Source organism: Pseudorasbora parva, chromosome 6, assembly GCF_024679245.1.
Source record: "Pseudorasbora parva isolate DD20220531a chromosome 6, ASM2467924v1, whole genome shotgun sequence".
In the NCBI taxonomy this organism is placed as follows: Eukaryota; Metazoa; Chordata; class Actinopteri; order Cypriniformes; family Gobionidae; genus Pseudorasbora; species Pseudorasbora parva.
Window position 1 is genome coordinate 24,608,491 of NC_090177.1, and position 17,770 is coordinate 24,626,260.

At 36.6% G+C, this 17,770-nt stretch overlaps 1 protein-coding gene across 1 annotated transcript; it reads right to left on the minus strand.

Annotated features, from left to right (window-relative positions):
* Positions 1 to 798: 798 nt before the first annotated feature.
* Positions 799 to 16,103, minus strand: arhgef3l (Rho guanine nucleotide exchange factor (GEF) 3, like). The gene is made up of 13 exons (XM_067446374.1): positions 15,887 to 16,103; positions 15,647 to 15,704; positions 15,476 to 15,538; positions 14,031 to 14,075; positions 13,689 to 13,796; positions 13,091 to 13,255; positions 8,544 to 8,606; positions 8,374 to 8,470; positions 8,219 to 8,295; positions 7,785 to 8,042; positions 4,325 to 4,495; positions 4,024 to 4,216; positions 799 to 2,856 (listed from the first exon to the last, which is right to left on the minus strand). The coding sequence occupies exons 1-13, from the start codon at positions 15,940 to 15,942 to the stop codon at positions 2,609 to 2,611; spliced, it is 1,602 nt and encodes a 533-aa protein (XP_067302475.1). The 5' UTR covers positions 15,943 to 16,103; the 3' UTR covers positions 799 to 2,608.
* Positions 16,104 to 17,770: the final 1,667 nt, after the last annotated feature.

Below are 17,770 nucleotides of genomic sequence, written 5' to 3' on the forward strand. Positions count from 1 at the left end.
TTTCATTTCATGTTTCAAGGTCTCATAATCCTCACCACTGGGTATAAAAGTCTTCACAACGTATTTTTACCTATTCTTCTTTGAAACCTCATCAGTTCCCTAAAAAAATTCAGGCATACCTCTATCTGGCTTCTCCCTAATTGGCCATACCTTTACTCCAAAGTCGTAAGAACAACATATAATCTGCATTAATAGACTGCTTAGCAGAAATATTTCAGTAAGACAGTAATAAAGTAAGGTACTTCAAAACTCTACCAGGTGTTTTTGAATACCCGGTAGAAAATATACACATCAAAAATAATGCATATATAGGCCTACATGTTGTGATTCTTAGGAGTTGTTCCAAATAAAATTTACTGACCCATCTTTCAAGAGCAAGTTTTTTGTGAATTCGCATTGAACGCTGAGATTTGAGATTTGTGTGCGTGTCAAGTTGTTAGCAGACAACATAGTTGGGCATTATGGAAATCTATTATCTAGTGACGCAGTGGGATTCGAATCACAGACAACTCATTTAGACGGATATCTCTTTTGGGCGACAGTAACTTCAGTTCAGTCAGTCACTAACAAGGCTTGAAATTTGCCTACACTGGATGCGAGTGCTGCGTAGACAAAAGCAAGTAAAACCCTTGATAATAATGGAAATGGAATAATAATAAACAAATAAATGACGAAGAGGGTATATCTGAGAAGGAAAGTCTGATTTTAAAATGTTTAAAGAATAAGATTTTTTTTCATAAAATAAAATCATTTGTGTCTTTTCGTTTTATATATATATAAACAAGTAATAAGACAGAGCTTAAAAACTTTTTTTTATTATTATAAAAAAGCTACATATTTAACAAAAAAACATTTTTTTTCTTCCAAAGACTATAGCATGCATAAGCAATGCTTTTATTGTTTCTTCTTTTTTTCCCCGCCTGTTTTTAGAAACTGCATTTATGTACTCTTTCAGAAGATGCGTAATATCGCCACCTACCGTATAACAGTGAAAACATGGTGAAACAACAGTGAACAAATTCAGTCAGTGGCAGGGAAAGAGTTAAGGTCAAACAATTGACAGGCCAACTGTATTACCATCACAGATCACCTAGTGGGTCACCCTCCTGCTTTAAATTGAACCGAAAAGCCTATAATAATTTATAGATTTACAGCAGATTCAAATGTGACAACATATCACATACAGCCCCACTATTAAAAAATAACAATGGAGTGTAGAAAAATACTTATGGTATTTGCATATATAGTAATTGACTGTAAAATATAAACCTACAATACACCTAAAAAGTGACAAACTAGCTCTAGGCTATGCTGTAACAATGCATTCAGATAAAATAAGCGTAACTGTTTTGATAAAAATTAAATAGGTCCACATTTATGCAAGCTGTCAGTTTATTGAAAACAAACGAATAAATGAATGAGGCATTTGAATGAATGAATGAGGCATTTATATAGCGCTTTCATATGTACTACTGTACACCCAAAGTGCTTTACACTCATGTCAGGGGTCTCTCCTCAACCACCACCAGTGTGCAGCATCCACTTGGATGATGCAACGGCAGCCACAGTACAACGGCTCCAGTGCGCTCACCACACACCAGCGATAGGTGGAGAGGAGAGAGGGTGATAGAGCCAATTCAGTGGATGGGGATTATTAGGAGGCCATGGTTGGTAAGGGCCAATCGAGGGAATTTAGTCAGGACACTGGGGCTACACCCCTACTCTTTACGAGAGGTGCAAACATTTTTTTGAATGACCACAGAGAGTCAGGACCTCTGTTTAACGTCTCATCCGAAGGACGGTGATCTTTGACAGTACAGCATCCCCATCACTGTACTAGGGTGTTAGGACCCACACAGACCACAGGGTGAGCGCCCCCTGCTGGCCTCACTAACACCTCTACCAGCAGAAGCCTAGTTTTCCCAGTTGGTCTCCCATCCAGGTACTGACCAGGCTCATCCCTGCTTAGCTTCAGTGGGAAACCAGTCTTGTGCTACAGGGTGATATGGCTGCTGGGAAACGGTAACCATTATGCACGGAAAGAAAAATGGAAACAAATACCTTTTTATAATGGCTCAGAGTACCTTTAAATAAGCATTTAGGATATACATTCAGGTTACATCAATAAAGAACTTGCAGTAATATTAGCCCTAATGCTCCCATAATGCAATAACAAAAAGCCTGGCTGCAAATATGATTAGTTATCATTCAGATTGCACTAATGTTGTTGTTTATTAACCAGATCAGATAGAAAGGAATGATACACAATTTAAAGGAATGAGGAACTGAGATAGCGTTCATGTGTCCTATTAATCCTATATTGAACAAATATCAAACAAAATTCTTAAAATAAAAAAAATTAACAAGCTAAGCAAGAAGCCCAAATCGAATACAAAATGTTCCCTCCATTAGAAACCATCTGGCAAGAAAAAAGTATACAAATATAGCTACATGACATTATTTTAACTGTTTCCAGACAGGGTGTGAAACAGCAACTGATTTCATTTGTCCCAAGAAAGTCGGCTGTCATGGTCACACAATACCATTCCAAATGGAATCCTGTGTTTGTGAATGAACCATTGACCTGGAGAGCAGCGGTAGTTCTGGCCTATGTGTCTGGCATCTCAACATCAGAGTTAAGGTTCAGTTCAGCGATGTTGTTATAGAGCGCCGGGTCAGGGCTTAAACGCTCGGAGGTTTTGCAGTGGCTGGAATGAGCCTGCCTGTCCCGTGACTGGACCATTGCTTGGCGTAGACAAGAAATCCATTGCTGCTTATTGAAGGAGTCATTAGCCTGCAGGCTGTGGGATTGAGACTTGGAGCGGCCTGTGGTGCTCACACGGAAACAGTTCTTCACTGGGAACGGCAGAAAATGTGGAATTAGAATGAGATGAAAAAGGCCATTAGAAAATCTCCAATCTCAAATAAAAAAGATATATAAAAGGGTCAAATAAACAATTAAAAAAAAAACGTTTAAGCCATTGCATGCATTATAAAAGCAATGGTAAATCAAAAACATTTCATTTTATTACCCTCTGATTTGTTCATTTGGACATTTTTTTGCGGTCATATATGGTTGAATACCATGAATGTAATAAAAAAAATTAAATTAACAATTTGTATTTTTTTTGTGCTAAACAAATTTAGACATGTTTACTTACTTTTATTAAGTGTTTTTGCATTATGATTACAGTCGAACCCTAACATTGTGCATTCTGGATATGTTACAAATTAGCATTTTTGGTCTGTTACAATGTCACCCTTCCATTATTGTAGTTTTAGATGAATTGTCGATTTTAAATTTCCATTCTGTGTGTATGTGTGTGGGTGGGGGGGGGGGGGGGGTTGAGTGTTTACATTGATGGTTTAGAGTTTAACCCCATCCTTTCTGTTTTTATTCTGCATTGTGGTTGTGATATTATTTTATAAATTAGCAAACATTTGCTCTGTTCCAGTCACATCCGTTCATATGTGCATGTACGAATGGGTGTGTCCTTTCGCACTCTTGATGTTAGAGTTGAACTCCTACATAGCTGGGGTTATGTAGAGTTTAACTCCTACATTGCACACTTTTTTGTGACAACAAGCAAATGCTCAGTTTATATTTTTTCACCAAGTTTCGTACCATTCTGATGGAGTAAAAAATGTTAAACTTTTTGCCCAAAAAATAAGGGTTACAAGATGGTTAAAAATGTTAAAAAAATTCTTTAAAAAATAAAATAATGTAATATATATTATTTAATAATATATCACTTAATAAAGAAAAATATAATAATGTAGGTATGTTGGGCAAAAAGAAATGAATTAGACACTTTGCTGATGTCAAAATGAATAACTGATATATCTCTGTATGACAGTAACTGTTTAAAATAATGTTTACTCATTACATAATATTCTTGATTGGAAGCTAAACTGGTTTATTCAAATATTTTCAATATTAACCATATTGCCATCATCTACGAGTCATATGCTTGCAAACAGAAACGTTTTAATTTATTGTTTTGTAAGATGTAATGCTGTTACCTTTATCATTGCCTGTAAAGGCCCCACGGAAGGATCCAGAACTGCTTTGCTCTCCATCAGGAAGGTCCTCCAGGTGGAGGTGAGCAGCTGGGAGGGGCTGGCGATACACCTGGAACTGGAGCGGTCCTTCCCTGTCCTGTGCCACGGGTCGAGTCAAAACCAAAACCAGTTCAAAGAGGAACACATGCATCTTCTACAGAGGAGAAAGGAAGAGAATATAAGTGTGGATTGCGTTTAGTTATAAGACTTGCTATGCTAATTCAAAAGTTATTTTGTAAACAGATTACAATGTATGAGTTACCTGCCCTTTAGTACTCTTCAGTTCACCATGACAGTACAAAAAACGAGAGGCCTGTATTTCTGGAACCCTCTGGCTGTCTTCTGAGTAGCACAGGCCCCGTCTGTAAAACTGACACTCAGCCTCCCCAGTTTTAAGATTGACTTCTGTTATAATCCTTTGGATTAGTTCCATCTGAAGTAACAAGAAATCAAAGATTGCATTAATAATGAGATCATTTCATTTATAAATTACATAATACAACAGTTCGTTTTAGTCTCTGGATTTGATTGGCCAATTGGCATCCCAAGAGTACTAATATAAAGTCCAACAACTCGTTTAACAGAACTTTTAACTCTTTGTATCACTCTGCTTGTCCATTTTGCATGAAAGACTGTCAGTAAGTGCATTAGTGACTTGTTAGTTAAGTTGACTCTTTCAGCTGGTTGCATAGTGACTTGTGTCATTGAATACTTTCAAACAGTCAACCAATTCATTTAAAGCTGCAGTTAGCGATTTCTGAGAAACACTGTTGAAATTCTACATCAATACCTAAACAAACAATACTTTTTTGCATTTGTAGATATTATCAAAGGTCTCTTTTTGTCATATATTAGTGTTGCTGTTTTTTTAAATGTTGATTTTAAGAGTTTTTGCATTATGATTACCGTCGAACCCGAACATTGTGCATTCTGGATATGTTACAATGTCACTCCTTCATTATTGTAGTTGTGTTCTGCATTTTAGATGAATTGTCATTCTCAAATTTGCTTTGTTACAGTTTTACCAGTTCATTTCTGTGTGTGTGGGGTGTGTGTCTATTTTTTTTTTTTTACATTGTTTACATTGATGGTTAAGAGTTTAACCCCTTCATTGCTGTTTTTATTCTGCATTGTGGATCTGATATTGTTTAACAAATTAGCAAACATTTGCTCTGCTCCAGTCACATCCCTTCATATGTGTGTGTATGAATAAATGTGTGTGTGAATGCAGGGTATCTGCAGGTTTCACCATGTCAAATTTAAGACTTTTTAAGATCTTTTTAAGACCATTATGAATTAAATTTAAGACCTATATCGCGCAATAAAAAAACGTGCAAAGGAAATGCAGAATCACTAAATTACTTGCAAATCAAATTAATTTATTTAAATTGAAAAAAGTATTAGTAAACTTATTATTCATAGCTCAGACCCACCAGGATTAGCATATATATATATACACACATACATACATACACACACACACATTTATTTATTTTATTTTTTATCAAAATTATGAATTTATTTTATTTTTATTTTGTGGTGGTCACTTCCAGAAAATATTATTTCAAATAATATACAAAATAAAATATTTATTTTATTTTATTTTGATCAAAATAATTTTTATTTTTATTTTGTGGTGGTGACTTCCATACATTTTTTTCATAATTAGGATGCCAAATTAGCCATATTATTGTGTTAGATGCACAGTAGTCACACATGGCAATAAAAAAAAACAAAATGCATGAATCTTGTTTGGTATTAGTCTACAAAAAAAAAAGGCTGGTCCAGTGGTGTGCTATCTATCTTTAACACGATCACTTGGGGTGGGAAATTTGACTTAACCTTTTAAACTCCGAGGACCCTGTAAAGGGACGGGACATCGTCATGCATATAAAAATTCTCCGAAACTTGTAAGAAACCGGAAGGAGTATTTTTAACACAGAAATACTCCATCAAACGTCCAACATTAGTTTTTGAAACTTTGTCTATGTTTAGGATGGGAATCCAAGTCTTTAACAGTGTAAAAAGCTCAGTATGCATGAAACAGCATTTCACCCCCCCCCCCCCCCCCCCTTTAAGCTATATTAGCTATATTAGTTTGCTTTCCCTTTGAGAACTTACTAATGCGCATATCCAGTACATACTGACACGTCCCAATCTTTTTTAGTCAAGTCAGGATATGGACATATCGTTCAAGAGTAGGCTATTGAACCTAGAAATAACACATTCAATACACTCGCGCGAGCGCTGACAGGCAGCAAACACATGCCGTCTGACATCGGAGTTCGGGGTTTACATCACTGTTATTAACTCTTTTAAGTGCAATCGGGTATATTATACTTTTATTTGGTCATTATGCAAGATGGTGAGAAAGATTCGCCTTCGTTTTCACGATCACGGAACTGGAAGAATCGTCAGCTGAAGAATAAAATCTGTTTTATGCGTCTGTGGGGTACAATCAGAAAGAGGCTTGTGCCAATAACACAAAAGCTGACTGGCTGAAATATAAGATGCATGATGGTCTAATTTGTAGTTGTAATACAGCGAACAATAGTTGGACTAGCGAAAGAAAGAACAACAACACCATGGAATAAAAACACACGCTGCTGGAGGCGGGAGCATTTCAATGAGGTAGCGTTCCATGGACGTAGGAAAATTAGGACCTGTTTAACATTATTTAAGACCTAGAACGCAATGCTTACGTGAATTTAAGACTTTTTAAAGCCTTACATTTTGATTTTGAAATGTAAGACTTTTTAAGACCCCGCGGGGACGCTGTGTATGGATGTGTCTGATGGATGCGATTTCTGAGAAACACTTAAAAAATTTAAATCAATATCTAAACAAACATTGTTGTAAATATTTGCTAGATGTCTGTTCTGTGTGTGTGTGTGCTGAAAAAAAATGTGTTTGGACAGTCCTGGCTGTGTAAATTGAAGAAACAATTACATTCGGTGGATTGTACCAATCATCCACGAAACACAAAAACACTTGTCAATCAGTACAGTCTCATGATGGGGGAGGATAGAGAGTCAGGCGCATCATACGCCCGGCGCAATGCGATGGCAGACGTGACCACGCAAATTTTTGCTTGTTTGAGTATGACACAATTATCATTTTTACGTCAGCGCCGTGTTGTTTAAATAGCAAATCCTCTCGTGCCCATCTGTTTACCCATGGGCGTGCTGGTCTGAAAACGAGGTGCGTTCAAGTGCATTGTCTGTGCGTTTAAGCGCATTGTCGGTGCATTGCAATTTTGAGGCAACTGAAAACTACTGCACAATTGAACCTGGTCTAAAGTCAATAGCGCAGTCTTTTTGTGTTTTTTAAAGGGTGCGTTAGTAATATGCACATATAGGCAGTACACAATGCACATACACTTTAATATTAAAAATAAAAGGATTCCTCTCTGGAAAAGCATTCAGTCTTTCCACTCGTGAATTCCGCCACGTAAATAGCGAATCCACCACTGTGCAATCACAACTGGCTTTTAAAGGGAATGGAACATAAGACTCTGACTGGTTTATTGCATGTTACGCCCAAAACACACCCATGATTCATTAAGAACCTAGTAGGTACAACCCTTTTGAATCATGCGCTGTAAATGTGAATCACTCAATCAAGCACTCAACCAATTTGTTCAAAACACTGATTCATTCAGGAACTAAACGGGTTGTATACATATCCAATGTTAGTTTGTATGTGGAAGCATCTAAACTCACAGCCTGTGGCAACGCTTCCTCGTCCGGATGCTCAGGTGGCGTGCTCTTCTGGATCTCTTTTAACAGCAGAGGATATTTCACCAGTCTGCTGCGGGGCAAGTCCAGAAAGTTCCACAGGTCCAGCTTTCTGCTGAAGGATGACTCCTGGCACAGCCTCAAGAAATGCTCGACCCGCCGGTCCTGCTTCTTTTGATCGAGCAGAGCTTTTGCCCCAACCTGGTTACAGCAGTATGTGATGTACGCCTCCAGACAGGGAAACTATTAAAAGAGAGCAAAGAGATTATAACACCTCAGATGTTCTCATGAAGTTATGTGGGTGTACTTGGGTGAACTTGAAGTCGTGATAATAATAATAGAGTTGAAATGTTTTAAGAATGAAAAATGGACTATAAAAATGGTTTGTTATTATCTAGGCTATCTACTGTAAGACTGACCCAATCCATCATGGTTGGGCCAACCTCTTGTACAGTCTTCTCTGCTCCACGAAGACCTTCAAGACGAGCTAAAAGATCTGAACGCAAAGGAAAATAGTAGTGAATACATCATTACACGTCAAAGAAACACCTACAAAGATTTCACTGACATTTACCTTCATGAAGGGGTATTAAAGAATCAAGGGTTCCAAATATCTGCCCCAGCTCACTTTCCGTCAAGATGTCTAATTTCAGCATTGGTTCATAGTACACCTGCGTGGACAGTTGAAATTAAAACCTATCCCATAAAGACAGTAAAAATAAACATGCTGAATTATGGACAAACCTTTTTCACTAGACTTAAATCCTCAATGAGCTGTTTTTCTCCCTGGGTTAACTCATATATTACCTGCAGGTGAAGAAAATTAAGAGGTAAATGATACATAAATGAAGGGGGCTAATTTAAAAGGGTACAAGTAGTTTTCACGAAGCCTTGTATAGAAGATATACATTAAAACTGTGCTGCTGTCACAAGTTACCAGTCAGTTTTGCAAGTGCTCATTGCTACTGTGTGGTAGAGCTCTAGTGTCTTTTAGAGGAAATTCTGACACTAAAATAGAGAACATGGCCTCATATACCAGCTCACTTCCTGTTTCACAACTAAGGTAGTGCAGTAGTTGGGTATCTGAAAGCTCTTTAAAAAGGTATTAAGGTACATGAGCCAAAACTACCAGTTTTACTTAAACTGATTAAAGCCCAAGCATGGGAATGTAACTTTAAGTACGAGTTGAATTCATTAAGACTTGAATTACATCATGGAAAAAATACATTTAGAGTATGAAGCATTTCTTTTTGTTATGGGCTAGTGGCATTAAAGGAATAGTTCACCCAAAAATAAAAAATATTTTTTTATCTGCTTACCCCTAGGAAAAACAAGATGTAGGTGTGTTTGTTTCTTCAGTAGAACACAAAAGAAGATTTTTAAATCCAACTGTTGCTCGTATAATGCATGTCAATGGGGTGTTTTCTATGAGAGTAAAAAACACATAGACATAGGAATCCATATTAAAGGGGGGGTGAAATGCTGTTTCATGCATACTGAGCTTTTTACACCTTTAAAGACTTGGATTCCCATCCTAAACATAGACAAAGTTTCAAAAACTAATGTTGGACGTTTGATGGAGTATTTCTGTGTTAAAAATACTCCTTCCGGTTTCTCACAAGTTTCGGCGAGTTTTTTTCGAGTATGGGTCTATTTGACGTTAAATAGAGCGGAAGGTCCTTGTATGGGCCGTACGGGCTCTTCTCCCGGAAGGGTGCGCGCGCGCGTGACTAGAGGGAGAGAGAGGAAATGCACGCTGTAAACAGTCTCTCAGGTGCAGATCCAGTCGTCCGTGAACAGTTATGTGGCGCGCCGTGCTCCACTTTATTCCTATGGGTGACGTCGAGCGACTTCAGCACTTCAGCACAGCATTCCGGGAAGGCAGCGCTGCATTTGAACCGATTTGAACGCAGAAATGACGGGAAGCTTCAAGGCATCGCTTCAGTCGCGTCGCAAAGTGGATTTCCACGGTCACTGCTGTCACAGGACTTCACCAAATCATACCAAAGAAGTGTGTTTTTGACAGAGCGGTCCTGCTTTGGAAGATGCCGGTGAGTAAATCAACTTCAAATGTCTCTGCTATTGGCTAACGTTACCGTCGCATGAGTAAACATCAGTAAACGATACGATCGCGTGCTTCGTCATTCAAATGCGCTAACGGTTACTCCATTGTTGTTCTGTATAACGTTACACTAGTCTGACTCTGACGTGCAAAACCGTTTTGCTTGCTACCTCTAAGGTCTAGTCACATACAATAGTCCATAAACCGAATCATGTCCTCATAAACTGCACACAAAGGCCCCTAAATAGAGTACATACCACAGAGATGGACATCCTGATGTTGCCGTTTCTCCTGTTCAATTTATTTCAGCCTCAGATTTGATTGTGGATCATTATCTGTATTAGATGGGTTTCTCCACGCTTGAGGACGTCACCGCTTTGCGCGCTCATCATTCTTTAGCTCCGCCCACACGATACGCCTCCAGGCGCTCGGTTTTTTCCGGAAAGACTCGGTACAGCCCATATTTCTTTTATAAATATGATAAAACTAAAGACTTTTCGGAGATATGAAGGATGCAATACTACTCTATAGGTACTCAAGATTGACATGAGATTGACTGAAACTGAGTGTTTCACCCCCCCTTTAAACCCTGTGGCTCGTGGCGACACATTGATATCTTAAGACACAAAACGATCAGTTTCAGCGAGAAACCGAACAGTATTTATGTAAAAATGTTTGCCTCATATCAGTGCCATTACTTCCGTCAAAAAAGTAAGGTCAAAAACCTGGCGCGATCATAGATATATATATTTAGATAGATGCCTTATTTGACCGATCCGAGCCATCCGCACAGACACTAATGAGGATTATTTATTTATATATATATATATATATATATATATATATATATATATATATATATATATATATATATATATATATATATATATATATATATATATATTAGGGCCGGGATTTTAACACGTTAATTAAGATTAATTTATTACGGGACTTTATCGCGTTAATTAATTACGCAAAAAAATAAATAACAATTTTAACCACTTATTTTTGCACCACGGAACGTTTTTCAATGAATGAGTTTCGACGGACCGATTATACTGGAACACCAACTAGCGTTCACGAGTCACGACAACAACAAACCACAGTGAACATGAACGAAGAAGCTGATGAGACCGCTTTTCTTGGCCCCGTGGATGGGAAATTTTGTTTTAAAAAACGAAAGGATGGAAGCGTCGACAAGAGCATGGTTGTGTGCAAGCTATACAATGAGGAATTTGTGTATCACTGCAGCAACATCGAGCCTCAAATATCACAAATATGCTTTTGCTACACTTAATGGCAAACATTGCACTGGTCTGATGAACTGAAATAAATAAACATTTTGTTGATTAAGCTTATGTATTCAGTCATTATTCAATGGTATACTAAAAATCCATGTGAAAAATTACTTCTCACTGTTCTCAGGTCAAATATTTATATGCAATTAAAATGTGATTAATTTCGATTAATTAATTATTAATTAATTACAAAGCCTCTAATTAATTAGATTAATTTTTTTAATCAAGTCCCGGCCCTAATATATATATATATATATATATATATATATATATATATATATATATATAAATAATATACAGTATATAAATACATTAGGGCTGTCAATCGATTAAAATATTAATCATGATTAATTGCATAGTGTCATGAGTTAACTCAAGAATAATCACAATTTAATCGCACATTTAATTGGATCAGTTCTACATATACCTTAAATTAATATGTTTTAAAGTTTTTAATACTCTAATCAACATGGGTATGGACAAATATACATGCTTTATGCAAATTAACGTTTATTATTAGTGAAACCATACTCAGAGCATGAAGACTAGACATGTATCAAAGGTCACATGTTTTTCAAAGAACTAGTTCATGTCTCTTAAGCCTAAACTTAAAAATTCAGAATAAGCAGTGATTTCTCTCATTTTGGGAATATAAATAAAGGGAGTTTTTACACTGGCAGTTTAATTCAAAACAGGGCACAGTTCGGCATGCTGTCATGCGGACCTGAAAGGGCACCAGTACCACACCATACCTGGAGGAGGTCCATATTCCACAAGTAGGAATATAGTGCGGCCCCTTTAAGAGCTGGAATATAGTGTGGCCCCTTTAAGAGCTGGAATATAGTGTGGCCCCTTTAAGAGCTGGAATATAATGTGGCCCCTTTAAGAGCTGGAAGATAGTGTGGCCCCTTTAAGAGCTGGAAGATAGTGTGGCCCCTTTAAGAGCTGGAAGATAGTGTGGCCCCTTTAAGAGCTGGAATATAGTGTAGCTAAAGGGTTAAGAGGTGCGCTTTCCCTACTGAACTGCCGGTATTTTGTGTGTGTGTGTGTGTGTGTGCGCCGAACTGTGCCGCGATTCACGCAGACAATGTGAAGAACACGGATTTGGGAGCGGCCAAGTTCAGAAAAGTAACCTGCATATTCGTTTTAGCCTATTGTAATGTATTTAGTTCAATAAAACACACGTACTGTAAGTGGTGATGGTTTTAATGATTTACCTGAGAGAGAGTGAGCTTTAGTGCATCGCGCTCAGACTGCAGAGAATGCTCAGTGAAAAAATGCACTTTTCTTTCGACCTGGAGTCTAATAAAAGTTAAGCAGAAAATATGGTAGCTTATGTAGGCTAAAACTGCACTTGTTTCAGAGTAATGTTATTGTTAACCCTTTTCTTTCACTATTAATATTTGCAGCTGCATCCCTTACGTCTTTGGCTGAAACAGAAAATGTGCGCTGCGTCAATCGCGCATTAATAAAATTAGTTCCATTAAAATGTACTTGCGTTAATGGGTTATTAACGCGTTAATTTTGACAGCCCTAATATATATATATATATATATATATATATATATATATATATATATATATTATATATATATATATATATATGTAAAATCACGCCAGGTTTTTGACCTTCTTCAATGGAAGTAATGGCATTAGGAAAACTAGATGAGATTCGTCTGATATGAGGTAAACAATAACCACAGCCACAGGGTTTAATATGTATTTGTTTGTATATGTATGTGTTTTTACTCTCATAGAAAACACCCCATTGACAAGCATACGAGCAACGGTTGGAGTTAAAAATCTTCATTTGTGTTCTACTGAAGAAACAAACACACCTACATCTTAGATGCCCTGGGGGTAAGCAGATAAAACATGACATTTTCATTTTAGGTTGAACTATCCCTTTAATTCAAGCAGCTTTATTGCACCTCTTGTCGCTTGATCTCTTTGGTACTGAGCTCGTGGCTCATAGTGTCCACTGTATCACTCCACAGCTGGCTGCTCCGCCTCCTTGGAAATGAAGAGGCCTTCTGACGTGTTCTTATTGGCATTGGGGGCAATGGCCGGGCCTCTGTCCGGAAACTGATTGAACGCTGATAAAAGAGAAAAGTTGTTTTATATATATTCACGTGTGTGTGTGTGTGTGTGTGTGTGTGTGTGTGTGTGTGTGTCTGTGTGTGTGTGTCTGTGTGTGTAAATCTAAAATCACATTATTTTGATTATAAATTATATAGAATTAATATTTTAATTGAATAAAATATGTATATACAAATATCTTTTATATATGTTCATGGAATGTATCCATGTAATCATTTGATAATAAATTATATAGTAATGTGTGTGTGTGTGTATATATATATATGTGTGTGTATGTATAAATGAATGTATGCAAACACCAAGCAAAGCCCTGAAAAATGTAGTTCTCATTGTTATTATAAAAGATATTTAGATTAAGACAGGTTTAAACATTTTTAAACAAGATGAATGAGAAAAGCTGACTGGTTTCAGTATGTATGGATAGCTCACCTGTATGGACTGGCCCAAGCGTTTCAGTGCAGGAGTCTTCACCGGTGTTATGATACCAGTGACTGAAGCACCTTTGTCTACTGGTTTGACTCGCTTGTTACATGGACCCTAATATAAGGCCATCAGCAGAGAATGAGGGTTTTGGTTTAAATTGACACGTTTACATGGAACATGAAATGTCTAGCATGCATCAGCAAAACATTGACTGAAACTGAGAAAATTAACAGGCACAGTCCAACAATGAAATTTAAGCTTTCTCAAATGACTACTATAAAAGTTGATGGATCATCACTGTGTTATCTGAAATGTACTAGAAAAAAAGATACTTATTAATTTCTGTACCTCAGAATCTTGTATGTGGTCACTGATGGGAAAGTCATCGTCTTCCTGAAAGAGACGTGAATATACACAGGTGTTAGCATGAGCATATAACCACAACCAATGAGAAGAAAGCAGCAAACATATACGGTAAAATCATTAAATACATCAGAACCAGTAAAAGAACTTTGACACATACATTTGCTTTCACACAGTGGGTGTATCTTCAGCTTTTAATTATTTATTTTCTTTTAGCTATATGAAGGGGATGTTATGTTATGATGTTCAAAAGTAGTTTTTACTTGATTTCACTGTTTAACCCTAGCCTCATACCCAGACTTCAGTCTTCAAATAAAACATAAATCGTAAAATTCACCTGAAAATCTCTAATAATCTACAAACTAATTATTTTTATTGTCTTTAAATCAATATCTTAATACATTTAGACAAATTATGATGTTATTTCCACAGCAACAATTAATTGTTTATCAAAGTAAATAAAGTTTGATCAAAAACTAGTTTGTTTTGTTACCAAGGAGATGTCAGTGCAGAGCTCAATATGAAACGTGAACCATGCAATGTGTAAAGATAAGAAAGGAAAATCAGATTATTTTCATTCATTGTGCGTCAATTCCAATAAAGCTGTAATTTTGCCAAATCATACCGTGTGAAATATTGAGCGTATTTAGCATATTTTATGTTCTAGCTCTACAATTAGCCAGACAAAAACTGGGCATTTTCCACCGCATCATTTCCACCTAAGACCTCAGACCCAGTTAAGAAAATGCCTAGTTCTGGTACTAGATTCTAATTGGTCGATACGGAACTCAATGTGTTATATTCCACCTTATATTAACAGCTTTAACCTGTTCACCAAACCACTTCCATCATTTTTATAAACCACTAAGTTTTAAGAGAGGTTTCTTTTCTTTCTTTTTTTCTCTTAAGAAATTGAAAGGCCAACAGCAAGTGAGAATGAACCACTGTTACTCAGAGTGTGTGCATGCTGCAGTTTGAGACAGGAAACAGAGTTGTAAAGCTTTTTTCTTCCTGTCAGCTTTTTACTCACAGCTGAGAATAAGTTGCTTCATTCTTTTACTGAAACCTTCATTCAGTTCTATGGAAAATGGCTATTATGAGCGCTCTCTTCTCTAGATGTGTTGTGTACCAGAACAGGAAAACCATGGACTGTTATGGAGTCACCTGGTCTTGACAAGTTTCCGGTGTAGAGCACAGACAGACCACTTTCACCACATTAGACCACTCAAGCAATGCACATTAAACGTCATAAATAATCACTGATTAGGTTAAAGCTTATAGGGAGGAGCTTTAACGTTTGAGCAGACAGACGAACAGGAAATATTGTGGCTGTTTTGTAACAGATGCTCAATGATCACATGCAAACATCCAATATTCCATAAGACAATTTCAAATGTTTGTTGTATCTTGTATCATAGACAACAACTTACACAGTCCTCCAAGATTCGGGCTGAATTCTCAGCATCACTACTTGGGTCTTGTTTTCTTTTCTTCTGCTCAGAAAACCAACAAATAACACATTGGTCTCCCTCAAAGGAGCAAGACCTAGGTCTGTCCATCAAAATTTGTTGTATAAGATTTATGACCGAAACAAATCTTACCCCTGAAATTTCTGACAAGTTGGCACATGTGAGGAGTCTGTCTCTAGATATAGGAGACCTGAAAAAGTAATGCCAAACAAGTGGTATTATGACACTGACAACTATCTTAGAAAACAGAACACTAATATCATCTGTGAAGTAAGTAAACAGATATCAGACTGTGAATGTATAAGGCACAATATTTAGACATGCACCAAACTATTGATGATCTGTTAGAAAAAGAAAAGAAAAAAGTCATACCAGGAAGGTGATGAATCAACCTCCGTCTCTTCAGGTTCCATCTTTTCCTCTCTCATAGCATCTTCAGACGCTTATGAATAGAAACGCCGGTAAATAAAAGCGTATTAAGTAAAAAAATCAGACCATAAATCTTAGAAGCACCTGTTCCAGCTATTCAAAGAAAAGACAAAAACTTAATGTGCACTCTCTTCCAGCCCTCCCCTCTTCCTCTTACACTTGCATGTCTGAAACCACATCCTGTGTAAGAAAAAAACGTGCACTTCCTGTTGTCAGGCAGAACGAAGCCAAACCGCCTCTCTTTAACATCTCAGATCTGACAGATCCTTGAGTTTCTATGTAATTACGCCAGCCATACATGTCTCCCATCACTGAAGAGGACGGAAGTTCAACCAAATCTTCGGACCATTTTCTAAAAATGGAGTCTATTGCTCAGTTGATTAGATCATGACTGGCACATTACATGACAGAAAAATGTGTCAGAAATGTGGCTTATCCTGAAGCACATCAGAAAGGAGGTTTTTTTTTCCTTTGATGACCTATTAACACAAATGTGTTTTTAAACAAATGTTCTTTGAAAACCTTTAGAAAATGTTGATGGTCAAACTATACTATATGGGCAGTTTCTATTCCTATTTATTTAAATGAGGTTTGAACATTTTTGCAGCCCTGTTACTAAAATGTAAAACCTTAATCCTTCCACATTCATTATTTCCGAGCAATAAAAAAAAAAAAAAAATTAAGATAATAATAAAACAGAATTAATTAATAACATGGCTGCAAACTTAGCCTAAATGTAGTGGTCACTCAAGAGGTTAATCTGTTTGAGAGCAAATGTTAGTTTGTAATTGTTTAACTCACAATTCCCTTAACTCTCTAATGCTGTTGGGTCACTTCAGACAGAGATTTTGATAGAAATGTATTACTTAATCAGAATGGTATGAAACTTGGTAAAGGTTTTGGCACTTGGTATGTGAATACACAAATAAACACAAAATCATGGACAAAGAGTTTCAGCATTGAAAAATTCAGCATTGGAAACTAATTTAATCTAGTGCAAATGTTTGGTACTACGCCTAAACTACATCGTACTGAAGCTCATGTTTTTGTGATCTTTAAGATTTTTAAATTTGGAACACAACTTCATGGCTTTAAGCATGGCGTTTGGATTTCTCCAAAATGTTGAGTAAAACATGATTTGAAAATATATTTCAAATCAAATTTAAAAATAGTATTTGTATGCATTTTTCAAACATTTCTAAAAAAAAAAAAAAAAAAAAAAAAAAAAATCATTGGTGCCTCGAATGCTTAAAAAAAAAAAAAGTAACCAAGTAGTAAATTATCTGTTCTACATGATACGTGCCCACAAGCACTTAAAGAACGATTCTGTAATGTGATGAGCACTAGAGTAAAATACACCAAAATAAACAATTTCAAATGTGAAGCCTGACAGTGGCAGCATCACACTGAGCTCCTCTGCAGTAGGGTTGAGATTACAATTTATACAGAAAAACAATGTGCTGTAATTTGAAAAGTATGTGGGGGTTCGATCGTTTAATTTATAATAAGGCAGTGACTCAGAACTAACAGTCAAACTGGAGTGAATTTAAACCAAATAGGGTAATGTCATGAAGTGGCCCACTCACAATCCAGCATATAAAAATGCAAGCAATTGTCAAACACTGGTGAAAATTATATCTATTACATACTATACTATATCTATAACACTATTACCTTTATCTATCTAATGTTGACCCGGACTGTTTATTTCTGTTATTTATTCTCTTTCAATAAAAAACAACAACACGGAATTAAATGTGTACTGTGCAACTTCATTTGACAGAAACGCTGAAATATTCCTAATAACCAGTTTGCTTAACTGCAGAT